The following is a 24127-nucleotide window of genomic DNA, read 5'->3' on the forward strand; positions in this document are numbered from 1 at the left end:
AGAGCTAGAGCTAGAGCTAGAGCTAGAGCTAGAGCTAGAGCTAGAGCTAGAGCTAGAGCTAGAGCTAGAGCTAGAGCTAGAGCTAGAGCTAGAGCAAGCTTTCTGTGGAGGTGTGAAATGGAAACAGAAAGGTTGCCTATTGCCATGCCTCCAAACACTCCGACAATTAGCGTGAACATGCGAGGAGGAGTCTGCTCTGTGGCTCAAAGATCTGTTAAACAGCAGTATCACCCAGCATTTGGCTTGACACAAGACTGTCACATCTTATTCAGTTTTGGAAACAGCTGTACGATACCTTTAAAAGCCATAAGAAAAACTCAATAAACATATGGGTGTTCAGATACAACTAAATGTGACCAGGGCTGGGTGCTCATGGTGGGGATGGGCACAATCTGCTCAGTTCCCTGTGTAATCTGTACGATCTCTATTCAATCTGCTCCATGGGTCAAGTCACACTTCTAAAGATTCCTAGCTGAAATGAACATCTCTCCCCAGAGTGCTTCAGCTGCTGTGGTAAGGAGACTTGGGAGGAGCTCAGTGCTCCAACTGTTCAGGTCTAGAATCTCAAATGTGAGACACTTACCCGACAGGTGACCTGGAAAGCTTGACCAGCTATGGCTACATTGCTAAGATGGATGGCTGGAAGACTGGCAAGAACTCAGGGGTCAGAGGACACCCCCCAACTCCAATGGGACTGTGCCTCTCCAGACAAGGTGAGGATAGAGCCTTAGTCAACATAGTATTTGTGTGTGTGTGTGTGTGTGTGTGTGTGTGTGTGTGATATGTATAGGTGTGCATCCCTGTTTGTGTGTATGCTGTTATAACCTGTGTGTGGATGGAGGTCAGAGGTCAATCCCTTGTGTCTACTAAGACCTGGACTTGTCCAATTTGGCTAGGATGGCTGGTGAGCCAGCCCCAGTTGTCTACTTGTCTCCTCAGCACTGGGACTACAAGTGCCCATCACCACGCTCAATTTGGTCCAGGTTCTGGGGATCATGCTCAGGCCTCCATGCACATGTGGCAAACACTGGCTGAGTTCTATCTCCCCAGTCCATCATGATGCAGCTTTGAAGGAAGATGCTGAACAAATAGCCTAGAGATGAAGTTCATTTTCTGAATTTACTGCTAACAGCAACTATCACCAAATGTGGATTTTGAGAGGAAAATTCGAAAACAAAACAAAAATTACGGATTTCTTCAGAAACAACCCACAGTTGCCCCTGTAAGCAATGGGTGACACAGCTCTTTTGTTAGTTAGAGCAGCAATGGCTAAAAATGAGTTCTATAGACTCTACTCTTTCCCTTTTATTTAACACATGGGGTTCTACGATGCTGCCCGAGTGCCTGTACTTCAGAACTTAAAGAATCCTTCTTCAGCCGCCCAGCCAGCTAGGAGCCACATCGCCCACTTAGGCAACATCTTGTCCACAGCTCATTTCGCCCTGGAATTAACAGTTCTAACCCTCCATTCCTCTAAGCATCCACTCTCAGTAGCCACTCTTGCTTGAATGGCCCTTGGTAGTCTGCTTCTGTGTCTCTGGTGAGGAGTAGTTATTGTCTCTCCTCAGCTTGCTTGGAGCTCTACAGCTGAGTAGACGCCGTGGAAGCGGTAATAAATTATTATAATCTCCACATGCCATTTCTCCATGAGATGATGTGGAGACGCACAATAAGATACCTCATGGAAGGTATATTAGATCTAAGCTGCTGTTCAGAATGGTGTTTTCTGGCCTGTTTGGGTTCACAAACTCTCAGAAATCTTATCCACTGAACTCTGGAACTCCACCCAGAGACAGCATGTGGTGTCTTTAATGTATGATGGCACAGGCCATTAGGTAGACTTTCTGCAGCTATGTATGGTCAATAGGGAAGCTTATAATTCATGGCCTTCCCTACAGGAAGCCAACTCCCCACAAAACTACAGCTTGCCTCTCCACAGATCCTCATGCCACAAATCCCCAAGTGGCAGAACTGAACCAGACTGGGTCAGGGAATCCAAAGCCATGTTTCCCTTAAAAGGAAATTAGATTTTGTTCCGCCATAGTAACATCAACATAATGTCATATGTGTATCAAAAGAGGGACAAATGAATCCACGTGAGTAAAAGCGAAATTACTCAGAAGGGCCTTGACAAAGATTCAAGAGTCAAAAGCAACCTGTGCTTTGGTAAAGAAACATGTCGATACGGTTCCTTAGCAAAGGAAATGCAGGCCTTTGGGAGAGTTCCTTCCTTTTCTTTCTTCGTTCCCTTGGGAGGAATACAGGGGGAAACAGTCCCATATAAGATGCCTAGGCTGGTCCTGTCTCCGTTTTATCCTCACCACCTAAGGAGCACCAGAGGATGTGACATGAATCTGGGGAGAAAGATGAAGTGTGCCGAGTTCTGAAACCCCTGGGGCCCCAGACAGCTCTGACTTTGTCCCAGGGGTGGGGGCTCTCTAAGGTCCTCATATGACATCAGCACAGATGCCCAGCTTCTCATGAGGCTTGAAAAGAACAATACTGTCTTCATTTTGCAATGTAGCTGTCAGGCTGTTATCCAAACTCAGAGAACTCATCTGCTGCCTGCCGCCCTTTACCTCCCCTGTTGGGAAAGGGCTACCACACCAGCACAGGCAGTACTAGCAGTGGCTGACAGTGTTTGGACATTGCCCTGAATTTCCCCTTGAGGCAGAGTGCTGGCAGGAGTCCTGGGGTGACTCCTGGCATCCAGCCTGCTGGGCTGCAATGGCTCAGCTCCATCTACTCCTATATGGAGCCTTGCCATTGACTTGGTCAGATGCCCATTTTTATTATATTTTTACATTAAAAATGGTATGGATAGCACTTATTTCCTCAAAGTACTGATGGCAGTCTGGCTAGCAAACAAAGGAATTCCTGGTGCCCTGCCTTCCAGACTCGACTCCCTTTGACTTGGCAGTCTCATCTGTTACGGGCTGAGTTATGTCCCCTAGAAACCCGCATGCTGGTGTTTAAAACGCTCTTAACTAGAATGGGCTGTTTTAGGAGACAGGGTCTTTAAACATGTAATTTAATTAAGTTGGGGCCACACGGGCCAGCTCCTAATCGAACAGACTTGCATCCTAATAAAATGAAGGCATTTGGACACGGACAGAAGGGAGATCATGGGAAGGTACAAGGTGAAGACAAAGCCCTATCAGCCAAGGAGAGAGGTCTACAGTGGGCATCCTCCCTCACAGCCTCTGCAGAGCCAACATGTCCTACACCTTGACCTCAGACTCCATCCTCTAGAAATCAGGAAACAATCCATTTCTATCACTGAAGTCAGCAGTGCTCTATTAGGTAGCCGCGGCTATGATGCCACCATTTCCATCCTTCCTGAAGAATTCTCAGGCAAACTGAGCTTGCCTCATCACTGCCCACTGTCTCTCAGCTGCACTAGACATCTCTCCAATGGCATCGTATAGCATCCATCCCTTGTCCTGTGAGGGTCTGGTCCCTTTACCATATACCCTACAGGTCCACAGCCAAGTTCAGCCTACCACTTATTTCTATGAATAAAGTTTGACTGGGTCCTGGCACTGGCCATCTTCTGACGGTGTTTACTGGTCACTTCGTTTTAGAGAGCAGAGCTGAAGGCCTGTAGTGGACTCTGTGGGACCTACTGGCTGAACTTCACCAGCAATGCCAATCTCCTATTCACTCATTCGGTCTTAGAAGCCCGGCTGTAGTCTCTTGTGGCTTCCAGAGCCATCCACTGCTAGGAGACAGGGTCTTTAAATATGTAATTTAATTAAGTTGAGGACACAAGGGCCATCTCCTTTTCATCTTTTTCATTCCTTTTCATCTCCTAGAGCACTTGTGTTGCGTCTAATATCAAGTAAAAATCCAGATGCCAGCTTTTGTCCGGCCCTCTAGCAACCGCACGGCTCCAGGTAAGCTTTCCAACTTTTCTGAACTCACATTCCCTCCTCCACACAAAGACTGGGCTAGTATTTACTCAAAGCTCTTTTGGTATGGGTTTACTAAAATAATATTTGCAAAAAGAACCTTGTAAAATGGTAACTGACATAAACACTCCCTAGTAATACCAGCTAACTTTAAACTGTTTTTCCTAAGGTTGGCTATTTCCCTAAAGTATTAGATTTGTCTTCTCGAGGAAGCCCAAACTTTCTCTAGTCTAGGGATTCTTGGAATTCACCCTGGAATTCTCCGAACTCAGTTTGAGTCCGTGGAACTGTAGCAGCATTGGTTTGGACTGTCACTGCTCCAGGCTACTCCTGTGTGCTGCCTGTATGTCCTTCCTGCTGTGGACCTTTGCTGACCTCTGCAAACCATACCAAAGGGCTTTCTTCTAAGGATGCCCAGTGGGGAAGCTCAAGCAAGAATCTATGGGTAGGTCAGAGGAGATGGGGCTCAGGTCTCATCTGCTACTTCTGGCTATAGATGGCACACTGGATGCCTCTTGATCCCAAAGGCCATGGGCCGGCCACATAGCCCTCTCTACACGGTTTCTCTATCCTTTGTACCTGCAGCCCTATAGAAACAGCTTCCCTACTGACACCTTATGGTGCTGCTCAGATGTCCTGAATTCTCTGCCCAACTTTCTTCTACACTAACTCCATCTTTATCAAAATCTCCTGGAACCACCCGTCTAAAAGCAATCTCTGGAAGGACCTAACAGATGCACTTCTGGGGCACCGTGAAAGGACATTACTCGCCAGTGACAATCCAGTGGAAGATATGTGTCTGAGGGGAAGGATGGTACATGGTAGGGGATGGATGGGCCATGAGCGCAGGGCTTCCAGCCACTTCAGACAAGGCTCAGGCAGCTTGCTCACGTCCACACTGAGAAGGGTGAAAGATGGCTGGATGAAAGGATGAAAGAAGGGTGGCTCCCTATGGTGTAGTGCTGCACAGCCCAGCCAGGAAGGCAGTGGATGTGCTGGCCCTGGATGCTACTCCACTGATTCTTGGGAGGAGTGGTCTTTCCATGTCTCTTCTCTTGCAGAAGAATAGATACTCATGTTCATCATTTTTCTATGACTGACAAATCCAACACACAGCTAGAGGCCTCTTGCTGTGCAGGCTTAGGCCCAACTGGGAATCCAGGATCTGCCACCCCCAGTGCCACGAGTCTGGGACTCCTGGCCTTGGACGCTAGGTAACTCCAGAACACTCATGCACTTCACGACAAGTGAAAATCCTGTGCACCTCATCTCCTATGTGGGTGGATTCATCTAGACAATTAAAGAAAGGCTCTCTAAGGAAAGTGTCGTTAGGAAGAGCCCAAGGTGACAGAGAAAGAGACTGGGGAAAGTGAGACGCAAAGGGGTACCAGGTGACAGCAGTCTGCCCCAGTGGGAAGGTCACAGGAGAAGCTAGCAACACCTTCTCAGTCACTTTGTGTCCGCCCAGCCCAGCTTAGCTTCTGTCACAAACAGAACTAATACCAGGCTGCTCTTCAGCCAACGAGGTAAGTATAAAACAAGATGAAATATTAAGGATCCAAACAAAGAGGCCTTGCTTATTAAAAAAGTGCAATACAGATGTGGTGCGCCATCATCATAATTATTACTGCTGCTGCCAACTGGGAGGGGGTATGAATGGCTGCCCTGGATCTATAGTCACAACCCTAAGAAAGCCAAGGCTGCTGTGATCCCAGCAGGTTATAAGCATACAGACCTGCAAGCAGAAAATTCCTTTCCACCTCGATGGCACTGGGGCTGTGGGGGAGGGCAGAGGGGGGAGTGAGAAGAACAGGGGGAGGCAGGGAGGGAGTTCAGCTGCACCAGACAAGCTGCGGAAGGTGGGTGCACATTTATCGCTCGTTCCCCACAGTGTCTGCCTTCCCTAGGAGGGGCAGGTCCAGGTATGGCTCATCTGCAGTCCAAAGGGACGTGGCCCAGATCCTCTGTACACAGGGAGAATGGCCCCTTTGTAGACCTCCTCTGTGCAGTCAGTTATTTTTAAGCATAAAGTTCTTCTTCGGTCGGAGGGGGTAGTTTTCTACTTTCTCCAGCTTATTAGAATGTGTCACCCATCTGGCATGATATGAACGAAAAGAAAAAAGATGTGTGCTCCGATCTCTTTCTAGCTTGGCCCAGGGGTACCTCACAGTGTGGCATATGTCTGTTTTAGGCTTTGTCCCAGCAGTGTGGTGGCTTCTGTATTAATCCTAACAGTTCAGCCTTTGAGTATTTGCTGGGTGCTAGCCTCTCTTTCATGTTTCGCATTATGAACTGAGAATGACATAAGTTATCAGAGTGACCCATTTTGTAGATCAGGAAACCGAGGCTTGGGATTCAATCACTTGTTCAAAGTAAGTGGCTAAGTAGGACTGAGGAATTTGAAGCCAGGTAGATCCTGTGCCTAGACTCCTCCACGCTACTGTGTATACATGAACTGTGTCTTATAATCATCAGGAAATGGGTAAGGGTGCCACAGCTGCCCAGGACACTGAAGAAGAAGCCCCTTATTTGATGACTCTGTCACAGCCTCCATGCTGGCAGCTTGGAGCCAAGAGGGAAGTCAGGAAGCAGAGTGCCGTGAACTTGGGAAACAGAGGTCTGAACCTGAGACAGGACAGAGTCCTGGTCATGGTGGGAGAGACTTAAAAAGGCTACTTGAGGAAGGGAGGGGAGGGTCAGTCCTGCGGGCTGTGGGTCTGCAGAGGTTAGTGAGCTGTGTAAGAGCGCCAAGGGCCCCTTGGGCAAATTCAGTCAGCTCTGTTGCTCTTGCCTCTTGTGTTGTGGGAGTGATCATTGTGATGACAAGTAGCTGAAAACCAGGATGGTTGGGAATGGTCAGGCGCAGAGAGACGGACTGGACAAAGGTGAGCATCTCAGCAGGAACGGGAAGCTGCACAGCCCCACTGAAGAGTGGGACTGTCACAGCCTTGTGCTTCTGAGGGCCACTGGGGGAACTGACCAACAGAGGAAACGCAGGAGACACTTCCAAAAGCACAACCATTAGCGGAAGGAAGCGTCGAGAAGGCAGAAAGAAAGAAAAGCAGTTACAGTAAATGGTTGACCATGCAAAGACAATTACCAGGGCTATCAACAGTGTTGCGCCCACAGCATACAGCCAACAGACCAGCATAGGGAAGTCACACAGCCACAGACCTCAGCTGAGGATGAGGAGACACACCCTAGGCTCCTTAATAGCCAGCACTTTCCTCTCTGCAGCTGCCTGACACCTAGACAGGAAGGGAACAGTGATGCTCTACGAAATTAGCACTGTCTCCTCTCTACGTCAGCCACCCATCCATTCTGGGACAGGGGACTTGAAGGGATGGAGAGCACCAGAGTGGCCATCAAGAGGGTTGGAAATCCCAAATGTGTACAGAAAAATAGAGTTGATCTGTGTATTACTTTAGAAAGCAGGGACCTGGGGCTCAAGAGAGGGGAGCGAGGGGTTGTCGGAGGACACTGAACTGATTCATGCTGAAGTCAAGGCCAGAAACCAGGGCTCCTGACTTGCTCTCAAGGACTTGTCATGGGCCCCTTGCTCTGTCTCAACTGGCAGGAAGAGTGGATGCTAGGGTCCAGGAACATACACCTCAGAAAGAGCTGGTGTATGCCTGCTGTTAAGCTACCATCCCATCTAAAGCAAATGACGGGAGCCTGAGCTTTCCTTCTGAAAATGGTGAGATCATCCCACCACTCCGGGAAAGTTTGGTGAGGATTAAAGATAGGGCAATGGAGATGAGTTTAATTAATCATGGCTGTCAGTCATAATACTAAAAACAACAACAACAACAACAACAGTGGACACTGGACACTGTCTACTGGGCAATGCAAAAACAAAGTGGATGACGTAAAGAATCCTTGTGTCTCACAAGGCAGCAGGACTCTAAGCACTTAGTTATGATGGCAGATGTCTCAGAGTAGTCTCTAAGAATGACTGCGGCTGCCTGGTCCTCTGGGGGTTTGTCAAATGCACCCATCCCTACTGTCTTCTTAGCAGAAAATATTCCTGTCATGTGCTAACAGAAACGTACCCAGGGCATGGTCTCATCCTGGACATACTTACGGCCTCGTGAGAACAATGCCAAACGTCTCAGACCTTGGCTAACATGAAGATCTACACACAGCAGGAAAAAGAAGGCTTCTCTAACTCTCCACTGGGTCCCCCTGAATATTTTTTCTTTGGAAACAAGGTCTGTCTATAGTTTCAAACTCTCACTCCTCCTGTCTCCGTCGCTCATGTGTACCACCACACCATGCTTGGGTGGTTGGTTTACCTTACGCTGAGCCATGGCTCTGCTGGAGATGGTATTCTGCTCTTTTAGCCTGATCTCTCTCATGTCAAAAAAGCTATTTGTGACCACCGTCTGGGCTTCACGGCGGGCCATCTGGCTTTGCCAGCTAATCAGCGAGGTCAAGCTGACATCTTGGAAGATGTCTGCCACAGATTTCTGTGTTTTAACTAGAAAGAGATTTAGATTCTATGAACCAGGAACAAGGCAATGTGCGGTTTCAGCTCCACTTTGGCTTTAAGTAGATTACAGTCTAAGTGCATTTATCAATATGCAACAATTGGGTTAGAGCGATGACAAATGTCCTTCCCAACGATTGCCAGAGCAATATGCCATTTCCATTAGGGGTGAAGTTTCCTGGCCAGATTAAGACATGGAAAATAATTTTTGGTTATCAACAATTCCCTCCAGTCTTACTGATCAGATTAAATTTAGCTACGGAAAAGAGGAATTTACAAATTAGATGCTGTTCTCTGTTTATTACCACAATGGTTGCTTTCCACTCCATCCAGGAGGTATAGTGGAGATCTCATTAGGTCTCAGCTGGCGACAACCCTCACTCCATCCATCAATCTCCTTTGCGAGCCAGTGAATGAACTGAGCATTTATGCTAAGGAGCACCCTTTGAAAGGCGAGCCTTTCTAGCCTTAAATGCCTTTAGTGTTCTGGACCCAAAGAAGCCACAGGCCACTTATCCTTACCAGCCTCTTACTCATTTGCTGACTGCTATCCTTGGCTGGCTGGCTGGTGGTGTTCCTGAGACAGAGGGAAAAGGGACAGCTACTGAGAAAGAATGGCGGGAGAGAAGGTTTAAAGTGAAATGCCAGACCAGGCTTGCCGCGCAGAGAAGTCAGGCTGCGCATTGGGTTTTTGGAAGAAGAGTGGCTTTGGGGACTACAAACTGTCATGCAGGGCCCCATGTAATTCCAGAAGCCTAGCAATGGCACCATTCTAGCCTTTCTTGATTGCCTTAGGGGTCTGATAGACTAGAATGACCACTCCCAGCCTGACCAAGACACCTAAGGCTAAAACTTATTACATACATCTCCTAAGAGCATGGGAGCAGATTGCCAGAGCAAGAAGGTTTAATTTGTTTGTAACAGTTCATCTTCCCTCCCTCCCCACCCTCATTGGACAACTCAGGGAGTATGGGAGAGGCACATTGCAGATTAATTATTGAGTGGGGCCTGAGGGGACAAGTTTCTGGTTTCCTCAGCCTCTAGTCTTATCCCATCACAGTGTTGGTGCCCCAAATTCTAAAAATCCTGTTAGGAGATGAAGATGGCGATACCAACTGTCAAAGCTCTCTTCAGTGACAGGATTGGGTCTGAGAGCACCTCCCCGGGATGGGGGTTACTTTCGAATTGCTGCATTCCCAGCTCCTTGTCGATGGAAGAGGACTTGAATTCACAGGACTTGAATTGACGGGACTGTGGAAATCATAGATAAAAATGACTCTACACCGCTCACAGGCTCCACATAAAGCGCTGCAGCTTCAATAAAGCTTGGGGTCTTCCGGAGGGGGGGGAAACACGGGCACTCTGCCTCATCAACAGCAGCTGAGTCTAACTTCCTATTACGTGCTGAAGGGCAGAGTAAGCTGGGGCCCTGGCTGCCAGGACCCTCTGCCACTAACTGACTTTTACGTCTAGAAACTCTCCATCCTTTGTCTCTGCTGGACACAGAAGACTTCTACTGTATCTGGAGCCAGTTGACCTCAGTGAACACTAATAAATAGTGGGAGATGCTAATGAACACTTGGATGAGAAATGGACCCTGGATTTCTTTTTGTCCTGTGTCTGGGGTTCTCACGCATGTGTGCATGAGCATGAGAGAGAGAGAGAGAGAGAGAGAGAGAGAGAGAGAGAGAGAGAGAGAGAGAGAGAGAAATAGTAAGAGGACTGTTAACACAGTAGCTGGATATCACGGTTACATCACATGAATCCTGTGAGTTGCTTGTGAGCTGGGTGGGACCTGCCGATGTGTACCCAGGGATGGAGGAGGACAACAGAAGCTTTTCTCCTACTGCCAGCCTGACAAGCTGACTGACGTGTCTCCTCACTTCAAGACTAAGCAATGGAGGACAGTTCTTTTCTATCACTTCTAAGGAAAAGACCAGCAGCAAACCTAGGATGGCTGAAGTAACTTCTTAACATGAGGCATTGTATTTCTAAACATAGAAGTCCTCAGAGTGAGGCCTGGGGCATATTAGTTAAACTCAGTCTCAATGACAATTTTTCTTCTATTATTAATTAAGTTTGTCATTGGGCAACTGCATGTAATCCATTCTGCATACTCCCACTCCCCAACTCCTCTTTCTTCCCTCTGTATCCTGCCAACCTTCACCCCCACAGTTCCTTTCCTGAGTTCATGTCTGTTTTGTTTAGTGACCCACTGAGTTCAACTAGGGTACTCCTCTGGGTGACCATGGGTACGGCGTGATCCAATGGACCCGGGTGGGCTCACCAGTGGGTATGCCTCTGAAAATAATATACAACCCAGAATCCATCAGCAGCTCATCACTCAGCAGGGAAGGAATAGGTCCCCAAGAGCCCTGCCCTGGACCACGACTGGCTAGAGATAGGCTCAGCATAGATAAACGCATTGCTGAGTTCTTGATGACAATGGCCATGCAATGCCCTTGATGAGTTACCTTTAACCATTCATATTCTCTCTCTCTCTCTCTCTCTCTCTCTCTCTCTCTCTCTCTCTCTCTCTGTGTGTGTGTGTGTGTGTGTAAAATAACCAAAACCAAAGAAAATTATCAGAATTCAAACACATTTTTAGAAATGATAAACAAACACATACCTGTAATCTCAGTACTCGGGAGGTAAAAGCAGGAGGATCGGGAGTTCAAAGCCAGCCTGAACTTCATCTCAACCTACACCCCATCCCTCAAAACTCTCACCTATTTATTTTCCATCTGGTGAGTCCTGCAGATCTTTGATGGGAGTAGCTGTCAGTCTGAGAAGTGCCAACAAAATGAGTCTAAACTGCAGTAACTTCTTGCTTATTCATAATGGAGTCGAAGGCTAAAGCTTTTTCCCCCTGTAGGGTATCTGAACAGATTCCTTGGTAATGGTCTCACCGGATGACCTCCTCAGAGCCCACCCATGCACTGTGGGTGTTTGAGACTCAGAGTTAGAGAGCTGACTTCTCTTTCTAATAATTAACCCAGGAAGTGGTTTTCCATCTAGGGCTCCCATTTCATTACCCAATTCTAAGGGCAACTTCTCAGGGCTTAGGGTTGTCACTAGAATGCAGGGGCCAGAGGACCTGCATGTGGCTCAATAGCCTCGGCTTCCTGGGAGCAGTGCGGGGTCAGGGAGGGCTCTAGAGCATGTTCACTTCCGAGTGCTCGGGAGAGAGCATCGAAGAAAACAACAGAACCAGGATGTCTCCTGAGATCTGAGCCCGAAGTTTCACGGACCTCTGTCATGGTAGAGACATGTGACACCCCCTGACCATAAGCTAGATCCAGGAAAATGCTGACTATACTAATATTTTTAAAAACTATTTTAAGATCAAATAATTACGGACATGTCCTTGACACATATTTAATGTAACCAATGATATTCAGATTATGCTTGCAAGCCACATGGGGCTCTTTGTGGGCAACCTGTAGCTCTCCTAGGCCCTCAAATTTCTGTACTTCAATAATGTATTATTCTGAATCCTGCAGGGCACACAGCAGGCATGTGGTTCCTGTTGGTTAATGATGATTGCAAAGTGACTCTACAGAGTCACATCATCAACTATCACTTGTACAAATATTTAATCTTCTCTATCTGTGCAGAAGCCCCATGTTGAGCTTTACCGTATGTCCATCTTTATCTGCTTGTCCAAATGAATATGGATCTTACAGTTAGTGTCAGAAGGCTGGGTCTGTACTAAAGTTGTCTTAATGACTGAAAAAGAAATTCCAATATGAGTAGATACTCAACAGATTATATATTTTTTGTTCTAAAAAGAAGCTACTCCCATCAGTCTCTTTTTAAAAATTGTGCTTATTCGTATGTGATGTGGGAGGGGATGCATGCGACACAGGAGGGGTGTGGAGGTCAGAGGACAACTCTGTGGAGTTGTTTTTCCCTTCCAAATCATTATGTGGGTTCCAGAGATAGAACCCTGACTGGCAGGCATGCACAGCATGTACCATCACCTGCGGAGCCACATTCCTGGCTCCCCATTGCTTTATACCAAGTTTCCCTTCTAATGCTTTCTATCAAAATAGCGATTGAACCTGGAAAGTGGACTGTGTTCTTAGAGCAGGGCATCCACACCAATGGTAATGTGCTCTGGGCATCAGCAATAGTCTTTGATGGGTACCTTGGAAAGGAATGCTCACTGAAGCCTAGAGGAAGGTTAGAAGCAGTCAGTGGGATGGTGAGATCTTATTGTTGCCCTAGAGGAGTTTGGGGACCAAGAGAGCTGCCTCACATGGAAGCTATACACATCCCTTTCTTACATTTTTTTCCCCCCTGTGTGGTTTTAGGGTGGCTTTTAAGTATCTGTCATGCATCCTTGGTCAAGGCTATCTGTGAGTCATGGCTACGGACGGGACACAAGGACTTGGATCCAGCTCAGGTGTTGTTTGGGCCGGAGGTGCACTGGATTGATCGTGTGCATCTTGTTCTCCCTCCTCTATGGTATCATGAAGGCCTGAGTCCTTAGATCTCTGGCAGCTAAACCATGCCAGCTAAAAAGGATCATGCTGGAGGCCATCACAGAAAGACTAAGAACCCAAGAACTGAAGAATGGGAAGGAAAGGCCCTCAGGCTTCGGCCGACATCTCCTGCCAGGTTTCCAGTCCTCACCACACTGGTCTCTCTGCTTCACTGTCAACCTTCCCCTGCTTTCCCTCTAGCCCTCAGGGCTCACACTGCAAATTGTTGTGGCTGCCTCTTTTCTCATCAATCAGTTGGCAAACCTTTGTCTCAGTTGTTGGCTTTACCTTATCTCTAGTCACTTTTTCCCTGGTGATTTCACTCAGACAGATGAGTTCCAGTGCCTTCTCTATGCTGATGACCGCCCCCCCCCCATCCCCTCAAATTACAGCTTAGTGTCCAAGCTTTCTCTTGAACTCAGTGACTGCCAGGCACCTGCTCAACATTTCTCTTTGCACGTTTCAAATGCATTTTAAATCTCAAGGTCTGAGTTGCATTTTTTATATCCTTGCCCTATGTGGTTGCTTTCCTTATGTCAGTAAATGGCAATCCCATTCTTATACTGACTTTGGATAGCCTCAGCTTTTCTCTTTTGTGTCCCATATTTTACCTGTTAGCAATGATGCCATCTTGAATTCTGACCTTATTTCTCCATCATCGCCACGATAAGACACCATCATCTCCAGGGAGTCCCCTCTTGGCTAGCTGTTGCCATGGTGGCCTCCATTCCTTTTTGCATACAATGACCACAGACTCATCACTTCTCTTCTAAAATACTCCAGTGGCTGTTTGGCTTCCTTCCAGCTCAGATCCAGGATCTCATGTCAATAAATCACATGGTCTCCCAGCTTCCCTTGGCATCCTCTCTACCATTTCCTGCCTCACCCCTGTCCCTAAGAGCCACCTGCCCAGGCCTCCTTTCTGTTCTTGGATGCAGAAGTCATCTTCCTTTCTTCCCATCACCCTTCCATCTTCCTGAAAGGATCCCTCCCCAAATATCTGTGCACTTCCTTTTTACCTTCACATCTGTCTTAGGGGAACTCACGCAGGTCAGGAAGCAGGAGCTAATGGAGGCCCTGGAGGGATGTTACTTACTGGCTTGCTTGAATTCCAGTCCTGACTTCCTTTAGTGATGAACAGCAATGTGGAAGTTACACTGAACAAACCCTTTCCTCCCCAATTTGCTTCCTGGTCACGTTTGTGCAGGAATAGAAATCCTGACCAAGACAAAATGGTACCAAGAGTGGGGTATTCCTGTGACAACCTGACCATGTATTGGGGAGGACTGTGGAAGGACTTTGGAACTTTGGGCTAGAAGAGCCATTGGGTGTTAAGAGCTCTGTGGGATGTTCTGTAAGAGCCTGGAAGATAATATTGATAGCAGTGCAGACGATGGAGACAGGCTTGTGAAATTTCAGAGGGAAGATCAGAGACTCTTCTCAGGGCCTTGCTGTTTTGATTGTGAAGATTCTGTGGTTCTGGTTAGCTGGGGCTGAAGAATCAGCTGTGATTAACAAGATACCAGAACTACTAAACTGAAAGCTTTGCATTACTGGGACTATTGATGCTGGTTAGCTGAAACTATGAGATTAGCAGTGACTAAGAAGAGACAAGCATCACTGAGGTGAAATCCTCTGGAAAGTGTTTACTGAGAGCACAAAGAGGCTGTGTTCCAGAGATAGCCAAGGTTGTAACTTGTGCTGCAGCTGGACTTGTTAAGAGTCACCCTGGTGGTACTGGTTTTGAAGACATGAAGGGGTAACGAAGAGCAGCTGAGGCTTGGCACTGTGAGAGGCCATGGAAGGCCATTGGTGAAGGTACAGCCTCAGTTGCAATTGATGGCCCAGGACTGAAGGAAGGGGTCAGGAAAAGGAGTTGAGGCTTGGCACCATGAGGAGAACCTATGAGAGGCTATTGGTGAAGCCTAGTTGCAGGGGAAGACAGCAGTGTTTTGGAGATGCCAGTACCATGAGATGACCACCAGGAACAGCAAGCAGCAGCAGTAGAATACAGACATCTGGGGCCTAGAAGACAAGGTGTGTGCTACAAAGGGCAGACCTAAGCCCTTGGAGGAACTCAGAAGATTGTGAGTGGGTCCCAGACATTAAACATTTAGAGTTTGCTTTTGCTTTTGATTGTGACTGTGCCCTGATATTTTTTCCTCTTGAAGGAAAAAAGTATTTTAGTGGAGTCCACAGTTAAGAGACTTTGAATTGTAAAAAGGCTTTGAATTTTTAAAAAAGATTGGATATTTTAAAAGGATTGAAATTTTAATATGTAAGAATTTATAAAGACTGTGGNACTTTTAAAGTTGTTTAGATCTTGGGGGTAAATAAGAAAGTAAGGGTTGAGGCTTGATAGTGATGTGTTTGTATGTCAAGTTGACAAGGGGTCAATTGTACTGGCTGGTTGCCTTGACACAAGCTGGAGTTACCACAGATAAAGGAGCTTCAAGTGGGGAAATGCCTCCATGAGATGTAGCTGTAAGACATTTTCTCAATTGGTGATCAAGAGTGGGAGGATCCAGTTCATTGTGGGTGGTGCCATCCCTGGGCTGGTAGTTTTGGGTTCTATAAGAGAGCAAGCTGAGCAAGCCAGGGGAGGCAAGCCAGTAAGTCAAAGAGGGCATGGTCTCTGCATCAGCTCCTGCTTCCTGACCTGCTTGAGTTCCAGTCCTGACTCCCTTTGGTGATGAACAGCAATGTGGAAATGTAAGTTGACTAAACCCTTTCATCCTCAACTTGCTTCTTGGTCATGATGTCTGTGCAGGAATACAAATCCTGACTAAGACAACATCTTTATTTAGATACTACATTCTCAGTAGAGCATGCATGACCACCTCATCCACTACCACCTCTCAATGTTTAACACTCTGACATCCTATTTAATCTATTCTCCACACCTCCCATTACAATAGAACTTCTACAAAGGCATGGAGTTTTAACTACCCCGTTCATTGTTATTTCAGCAATGCCAACAAGGTCGTTGGGAGAACAGACCTCCCCTTTCTAGATGGCTGGTAAGAATACCTGGAGTCTGGTTATATAGAGTTAACTGTTTATACAGAGCTTACTTAATTTTCTCTAACCTTTTTAAGGGAAGATCTCCTAACTAAATTCTTTCTCCCTGATATCTTCCAACCTCTACTTCTTCTACCTCTCAATGGCTTTGTGTCTCCTCTTAGGAAAGCTGACTGGATCCACTTAGGTTTGTTCAGCTACTGCTGAATGATATGTCACTAAGTTGTCCCCACAATGAAGCCAGCATTGTCTCCAAGTCACTCACACTAGTGGCTCATGGTTGTACTGAAAGGGATGCTGGCTGGGACATCAGCTCAGTTGGTAAAGTGCTTGTGCAGCAAGCACTTGTAATCCTAGTGATGAGGAAGTGGAGGTCGGCAGTTTTCTGGTTAACCAGCCTGATCAAGCAACCCCAGCCCCCAGTGAAAGACAAGGTGGATGGGTCCTTAGGGCTTATATCCAAGATTGACCCCATCCGTCCTCCATATGCATGTAAAGGTGTGTACACGCATCCACACACTTTTTCACTCACATGCACACATGCACAGTTTCTTACACACACACACACACACACACACACACACACACACACACACACACACACACACCTTTGTTTCTGACCTGAAAAGAACTGGAAAAATTTCACAGTGTAATCTTTAGACCTTTCAAAAGCTAGAGATACACTAATCAAACACAAGCATTCCTCCTCTTGCATGTGTTTCAATGGCCAAATGAAGAAGTAGATCCTAAAGAGAAGAATATAGTTTCCAAGCCACAGGATTACCTTTTTGGCAAGTAAATTATTTATACATAGTAAACTATATATAAACCTGGAATGCAACTCATCTCGTTATCCATCCACAGACAGTGGACTACAGGTCTACTCTCTGTACGGTCTTCCTTTCGTTCAATAATGAAATCACTTTACTCCACGCTTATTGGGAATCTGTGAGCTCAGTCCGCCCTTGTCCTTGAGTTCCATATTTCCTCTTTTCTCTTTTCTTTATCTTTCATTCCTGGCTCCTCTGGATCTTTGTTATTTGCCCCCTCACCCCCGGATCAGTCCCTCCAACATTTCCATTTATGTAGGATCTAGGATCCTCCTCCAGTCTTCCTAGGTCAGGGCTGACCAGGGACGAGAAGCAATCTCCAAATGGTCCTCCAGACACAGTGAAGCAGTGTGTGGGAGAGAAGTCTCTGGAATCTATCACTCAAGGTTTCAGCTTCAGCAGACCTTGGTTGTGAGGGGGTACTGAACGAGCCTGTTGGTACAACCTGCACCAACAGTAAGGTCCATGCCCTGCTGGGAGCTTTCCTTGGAATTCACTCCTATCATGGGCGAGATGGAGAAGCAGCCCGTGTTCCCCAGAAGCTCTCAATTTAACAGGGAACAGCATAGCCATGCATCCCTGTGAATGGCAACTGGCTGTGAAGCAAGTAGGGCCCGTTGCCCTTTTCTACGTGACACATACCAGCAAAATGTTTATCACGATTAATCCTGAGCCAGAACGTCAAACCCTCTATAAGCTCCTCTGTGACTCACAGGCCAACTACCTTCTTTAGTACTCCACCCCATCCCACAAACTAATCAACTATCATGCAGTTCCCTCCACAATACGACGGAAGCTGCCATGTGTCTTCCCAGAAAACCCCCTCAGTGCTATCATAGCTCATTGTAATAATCTATCAACGGCCCCAGCTTCCAGCTTGCAAAACTACTTAATGGAGCATGAAGGCTTCCTTGGGTTATTAAATTTTGTTGTTACCAGCCCCTTGCTGTTTATGTGTTTTAATTTTGTCTTTGTACCTTGAGCAGAGTTATCAGGAAGGGAAACAGTTGATAGATTTATTGCACCAGTCTTTGGAGCAAGAGAGCAGAGTCTGCTAGCACCCTTGGCTGTCTTCTTCCTCCACCTGACCTTCTCATGCTGGCAGACTCTCTTCCCAAGTCCCTCCCTACTTAGAGGCAGATTCTGTCTTGTTACCCTGACCCCCATGGCTCCATGTGCTAGGCGCCCAATATTCAAGCTTTGTTCTCAAAGCATGCTGCTTGAAAGGACAGAAAAGCAACTATTCAAACAAGCAAACCGCAAGACAGATGCTGAGCACAGACTAGGAAGAGTATTAGATCCACGAAGATCAGGGTCACAGGAAACAGGAGCAGCAGTTAGTGCTAACTCAAAGGTTCTGAGACTCTCATGCATCACCATCTCTGGTCAATTCACCCTAGGGCTCCTAAGGCCAGAGCCCAAGAGTTTGCATTTCTACCAAGTTGGAGCTACTACCACTGGTCCAGGGATCCCACTTTGAAAAACTACTGCCACAATCAGAATAAAGTTTGACTCTCCATGACTTGTTATCTTAAACATTTACAGTCACCTGCTATATTCCCATTTGTATCCTGGCTGTATGCTTTCTGGCCATCGGCCTTCAGAAAACCCAGAGGAAGGGAAATGGCTCTGTTTCTATAATCTAAATGGATTCAGTGGGATTCTTCTGCATTTCCTCTGTCATTCCCAGAAGCACTGTCTTAGATGATAAGTTAAGTTACCTTCTCAATGAGAAATGTTGACTCTCTCCTCCTATAAAATTTGAGGGGTGGGGGGGGGATCTGGATGACCTCTGCCAGTGTGGAAAGAATCCTACTCAGGTACGCATCCTTCCAAGAAGCTGGCTAGTGGAAACTGATCCCAAGGAACAGGGACAGGATGCTTGGCCACACCTTAAGAGCCCACAGGAGAGGCATACTTCTCTCGCTTCAGCACAAACACAACTGTGTTTCCAGGGCAAAGTTTCTAAATGGAATATGAGGCTTTCTATAGTAGTGGCAATGATTTCCCATCTGGCCAGTTCCTATGAACAGCAAATGATAGCCACCATTTAGAAGGATGCTCCTCTTGTGAACATCAACCAGAAGAGAGGTTGGTGTGAAACACTGTCGCCTGACTCTCTTGTCTTCCCGTCCCAGACCCCAGCCGAAGGGGAGATGGCTGCTCACTGTTTCGAGGCTTGTCTTCATCCATGCCCTCGTCCTCGTTCTCAGGGTCTATGTCTTCTGCCTGGGTGATCCAGTCCAGGTAGCCTTTGAGATCTTCTTCCAGCTGCTGCTTCTCTCGAAGCTTCTGGAAATCTCCTCGGGCTTTGGCTTTCTCCCTCTCTTTGGAAAACTCCCTGGTGTGAGAGGGAGGGGAGGGGGCAGGGCAGCACAGAAGGGTTAGTCAGGAGGGAGGATGGAGAGAAGGGAAGACAAGGCAGGGATTAATGCTTTATGTAGAGACCCTATCCAGATCACCCCCTTTCTATAGACTGCTATCTCCACCCCCTCCCAGTTCTGTCTTCACTTCCACAAGAAGGGGGAGCCCTAAGAGCATACTCCTGACACAGGCCAGGAAACTCTAAGGGGAGGGGGGAAGGCTGTTTATTTACTTTCTGGGTCATAACAGGCTTTGTCTGTGAGTAACAGCTGTTCTTCACGGATAGAGAACCCCTTCTAGACACCCACTCTAATGGTCCTCTACAACAGCAAGGAGACGTGTGTCACCCAGGATTAGGTGACACCTTTTAAAAGAAATGACAACTTATTTTCAAATGACACAGATGATTCAGACCCAGTGATGATAGAGCCCACTTAACTTATACTGGGTCTCAGAGCCAATACATAATGCCTTCTTTTCCCAACTCTGGCTTTGGTGAAGTCTCCTTGATAGTATGGTAACTGCCATGTTTGGAATATTTACACCATGAAAACCAGCCAATGTGATTGACCAGGGCATTTCCCCACCAAAGGAGGATGGTGAATATTTATCTCCCATTGTCTAGGGGCCCAGGAGGTTTGAGCTCCTCAATCTAAGCTCTCAGGGCTACAGTTCCTTCTGCTATTCTTAGCATGCCTGGAGGGAGGTCAACCACATGGATTCCCCATAAGGATTCCAAACACAAGAAAATGCCCCGGAGCCTGCCTTTTGCCTGCCTACCCAGGATAGAAAAATATGTAAAAATATGACTATGGTGTCAAAGCTAATGTGGCAGTTTAAAGAAATAATCGGCAGACACTGCGGGCTTTCAAGGGCTCGCTGGAAGAAGGAAACGGAGGAAGTTTCCTTCTCTGCCCTGGCAGAAACCAGCCCCTTCTTCCCATGGGTGGCAAGAGAATTTGACTTGCTTGGTTTTATTTTGTTTTGTTTGTTTGATCTATCAAAAGTGGGGTCATTGGTAGGGTGGGGTGGGGTCGTTAGGTGGGATGTGTGTGTGAATTCTCTGATGTCTTAGCTCCTGTGTTTCTTCTCAGTTAGAACCTGATTCAGGACATCAGGCTATGGAACTCAACAGAGCTTCATGCACAAGTGCAGTAGTGTAGAGGAAAGGCAACTTTGCAGGGACGGAAGGTTCATTTGAGCCCAGTGTCCTATATGGGAGGCTCTGTTACCAGATACCACCCCTGCCTAGTAGTTGGATTTTGCCTATGGAGTTTGGCAGAGCTCAGGATTTAGCACTCTGGTGAAATGGGGCTGAGACCTGGGAGGAGTCTAGGGAACGTTTTAATTTCGAGGACCGGGGCTCTCAAGTTAATGAGTCTTCTTCAACTACCTCCTTAACGATGCTTTGGTTTGGATTGAATTTTCTTCTCAAATCTGATTGAATCCAATTATAATCGGATTGAACTTGCTATTTTATGGGCTTCCTGCCAGCCAGTGGGTACTTTTCTTTCCTTTCCAGGAAGTCGGATGCCAGGGAAGAGGGTGCTGGATTGACAGATCACAGTGAAGGTAGGAACTGGCTTGGCTTTTCTCATCCTGCTTTTGTTACTGGGGTGGACATGGGAAGATGCCAGCCCCCGTTGGCATTGCCTCCTTACCTTCTATATGGTGAATCCTCCCCCACTGTGAACTTACACTCTAGAGACAGTAGATTCACAGTGCACCTCTCTCCCTATGCAAATAAACTCCATAAAATGTACCTGGAGGAACGTCTCCTCTCCTGCAAGCTTTCTGCCTACACCCACATGATTTCTTGCCCCTTTCTTCTGGAGTGGGTTTGAGTGAGTTTCAAAGGCATAAAGTTGCTAAGAGAGTCCTTTAGCTCTTCTGGATAATTTCTCAGAGTTCAAGCTCTGGTTATGACACCCACCATCCTTCTTACAGAGCTGGAAGAACAGGCCTGGACTGGGCTGCAGTTAGGTGGGGAAGCTCACTGTTCATGTCTGCAGACTCATGGCAAACCTCAACAGGACTAAAGGGGAAGGGAAGCCTCCATGCTTCTATGGGACTTGCCTGCTTCTGCTCCTGTAGAGGAAGGACATGCTGTGACGGAAGGGCTGAAGATGTGGCCCGGGCAGCAAGGTAGCATGGTGCTTTGATAGTACCATGGGCAGGGACGCAGCCCTACATGCTGCACAGAACTCTAGGCTGCACGTGTTGGTGAGATACTGGGTGACAGCCCCTGGTTCCCTTTCCTCTTCTGCATGCCTGTCAAGTGCCTGTTCTTGAGACTGAGCTAATGAAGACATGCAACCCCAGCCTGATTGGCTATGCCCAGTCCAGGGGCCGGAGCCAGCAAGACAGCCAGTCACTACTGTGGGACTTGTCACAAGGCAGGAGTGCATCTGTTGCTAGCGGAAATGGCCAAGATAAACTATGGGAGGCGGGGTAGTCAGTGCTTACCATGTAAGGCAGGCAGTAGGATGTGGGTGGGACTAATCACACTGACCATGGGATATTAGGCCCTTTGAAAATCAATACTGAAGAGGCAAATAAGAACTATGCTATTACTGGGTTTGTTAAAATTTGTTTGAAACCCCTAAATCAATATTCATGGCACTCTCATGTATGAATATGCATGTAATGGCTAAACAAAAACATGTCCCATGCCTCCTGCTAAGGTCAGACAAGGTGAGAGACTCTCCCTAAGTCAGTTCTCATAACAGTGCAAATGTCTTTATTTAGGCTCAGTCTATTTACTGGCGTTGGGGCTATTGATTAGAGATTTTACTGTTTAAATGGCCCCAAGCATAGCTCTATGGAGTGAAAGGCTACGCTGTGTCTTACGGGGGGAAAAAAATGTGTGTCAGATCAGGATCACACCAGCATGAGTTACAGTGCTGGTGGCTTCGAGTCTAATGTTAACAAATGGGTGATAGTTACTAAATAAGTTGTGCCCAGAACCGCACATAGGGCTATAGGGCTATGTTTTAACTGGTTGCCAAATGTGACCAGATACTTACTAGCAGGAGTCTAACTCTGTACTATGCATCGTTGATCAGTATTCACCGATGCATTGTCCAGTGTGACTTGACAGAGTGCAACCACAGAAGGATGAGGACCAACTCTGTAGTCACGACCTCTGCTCCCACCATAGCATGCAGGGGAGTCCTCAGTCTGGACCTTCGGTTTTAGCATCTTGTCCAGGTATACTTTCAGGCTGTGACTCTCCCTCCCATCAGGGCCTCTGCTTTTACAGGCAGGAGACGTGCCTGCCTCCTGATGTGAAAACGGATGGGGCAGTTGCCAAGCTAAGAGATTCTAGGTATAGGCACATCCAAACGCCCAGATTTCAGAGTCTATCCTTCCACTCCCTCACCCACAGACTCAAGTGTAATTTCAAAAGTCTCACAGTCACTGTTTGGCTTCTAATAGGCAGGAGACTGGGATTTCTGGAGGAGAAAGTAATTCCAATCCAATTGTTACCTACACTGCTGCCAGATCTGTGCCTTGTATAGTGTGGATATGGGGATCACTACATAATAAGGAAGATTTGTGAAAAGAGTCCAAGAGCTGTGTATCCTTCACACAGTATGTTCTAGGTGGCCTCATCAGGATGGAGGCCTTCTGGATATTCGAGGGTTGCAGATAGAGGATGCAGAACCCTCAGGTAACCAAAATATGGAAGTTTCTGCATTTACATAGAAACTCTACGGGATGCCATCCCTGCTCTGTGCAGAAACAGTGGGCACACTTTAGCCTCGCCTTGCTGACAGAAGGACATACTTTGTCAGGATGAATGACTTCATTGAGCTGTAATTCTTAATTGATGGATGCCAGGTTCACACCCCAATTCTTCAGTCACAGAATACTTCGCAGCTGTGGTTGAAATGCCTCTGCTCTCTGGGCCCATTAAGCTCTGCGGAGTTTCCAGTTCTCCCACTGAACACCGAGCCCCACTGGGCCAGCCAGGCAGCCTTTCCCAGCCTGTTCCATTCCCTGGCTGTGTCCAGAAGCTTGTAGACTGCTTCTACTACACCTCTCCTTCTTGTCGTGTCTGATCTCCCCTTCCCACTTCCTCCTGCAACTGTGGAAGTGACAAGAAGAGGCTGGGGATGGATGACGTTCTGGCCCAGCTCTCCATCCTTTAAACTTTTCTATTAGAATGGATGCAGCGTCCTCATTTAAACCTCGGTCTTTTCGTCTGTGAAATGGAGACATGAGTAGCTTCTAGCTCGTGAAGCTGTCAGGAACACTGAATCAACTAACACGAGATATGCAGAGCATAGGCCTTGACGCAGTATGGGGAGACTGTGCCATCCTTGGGACAGTGCTATCGTGGGCTCTAAGGCTTCCTCGATATTCTGAAAGGTTGGTCTAACTCACGTCTAGCTGATGAATGAGTGGGCTTTCCCCCTGAATACTTGAGGTTAACAATTACGCTGTTGCCCTTATTAATTAAGATGCCAATTTTAAACCATCACCAGTGTGGCTTAAACTCACTGGAGCTTGTTCCCTGGTTTGTCACTGCACAGGTTAGAGGCGATGCATTCAGAGTCACCGGCCCTTGACAAAAGCCAGAAGGGGTGGACAACTGCTTACAGACATCTGGCTGGCTGGACAAAGGGTCCATCAATGTTTCTGGAACTCCCCGAAGCATGCTGCAACTTTGAGGATGCTCAGGTGCTAGCAGGCCCCCAGAACAGACCAACTGAACTCTGGTTTACAGGTTCAGAGGCTAAAGAGTCTTTATATTCCTGTCCCATGTCAATTAAATTTTCTGAAGATCATTAAGCATCAAAACATTGGATTATGCACATCTATGTAACCATTTGATCTAAATGAGACCAAGGTGTCATTTCAAAATGATCTTTCGTCAGCATCAGTAGCTGCTCTTTTGACATCTCTGAGTCGACACCAGCAGGTTGGCCATGCCTGTGGGAGACAGGGACAGCGATGGCTATGGGGTAAAAAACGGAGCCTTTGGAGTCTGGTTCTCATTCTCCATATTGGATTCCTACA

At 47.1% G+C, this 24127-nt stretch overlaps 1 protein-coding gene across 18 annotated transcripts in view; it reads right to left on the reverse strand.

The window, feature by feature from the left end:
* Nucleotides 1-24127, reverse strand: part of Cacna1c (calcium voltage-gated channel subunit alpha1 C) — a 568982-nt gene that overhangs the window by 125782 nt on the left and 419073 nt on the right. For all 18 annotated transcript variants that reach the window (XM_029535125.1, XM_029535124.1, XM_029535115.1 and 15 more), the window contains one exon: nt 18907-19079. In XM_029535125.1, coding sequence (XP_029390985.1) covers nt 18907-19079 — 173 coding nt within the window. The remainder of the gene's footprint in view (nt 1-18906; nt 19080-24127) is intronic.

The sequence above is a fragment of the Mus pahari genome, chromosome 2, assembly GCF_900095145.1.
Source record: "Mus pahari chromosome 2, PAHARI_EIJ_v1.1, whole genome shotgun sequence".
Lineage (NCBI taxonomy): Eukaryota > Metazoa > Chordata > Mammalia > Rodentia > Muridae > Mus > Mus pahari.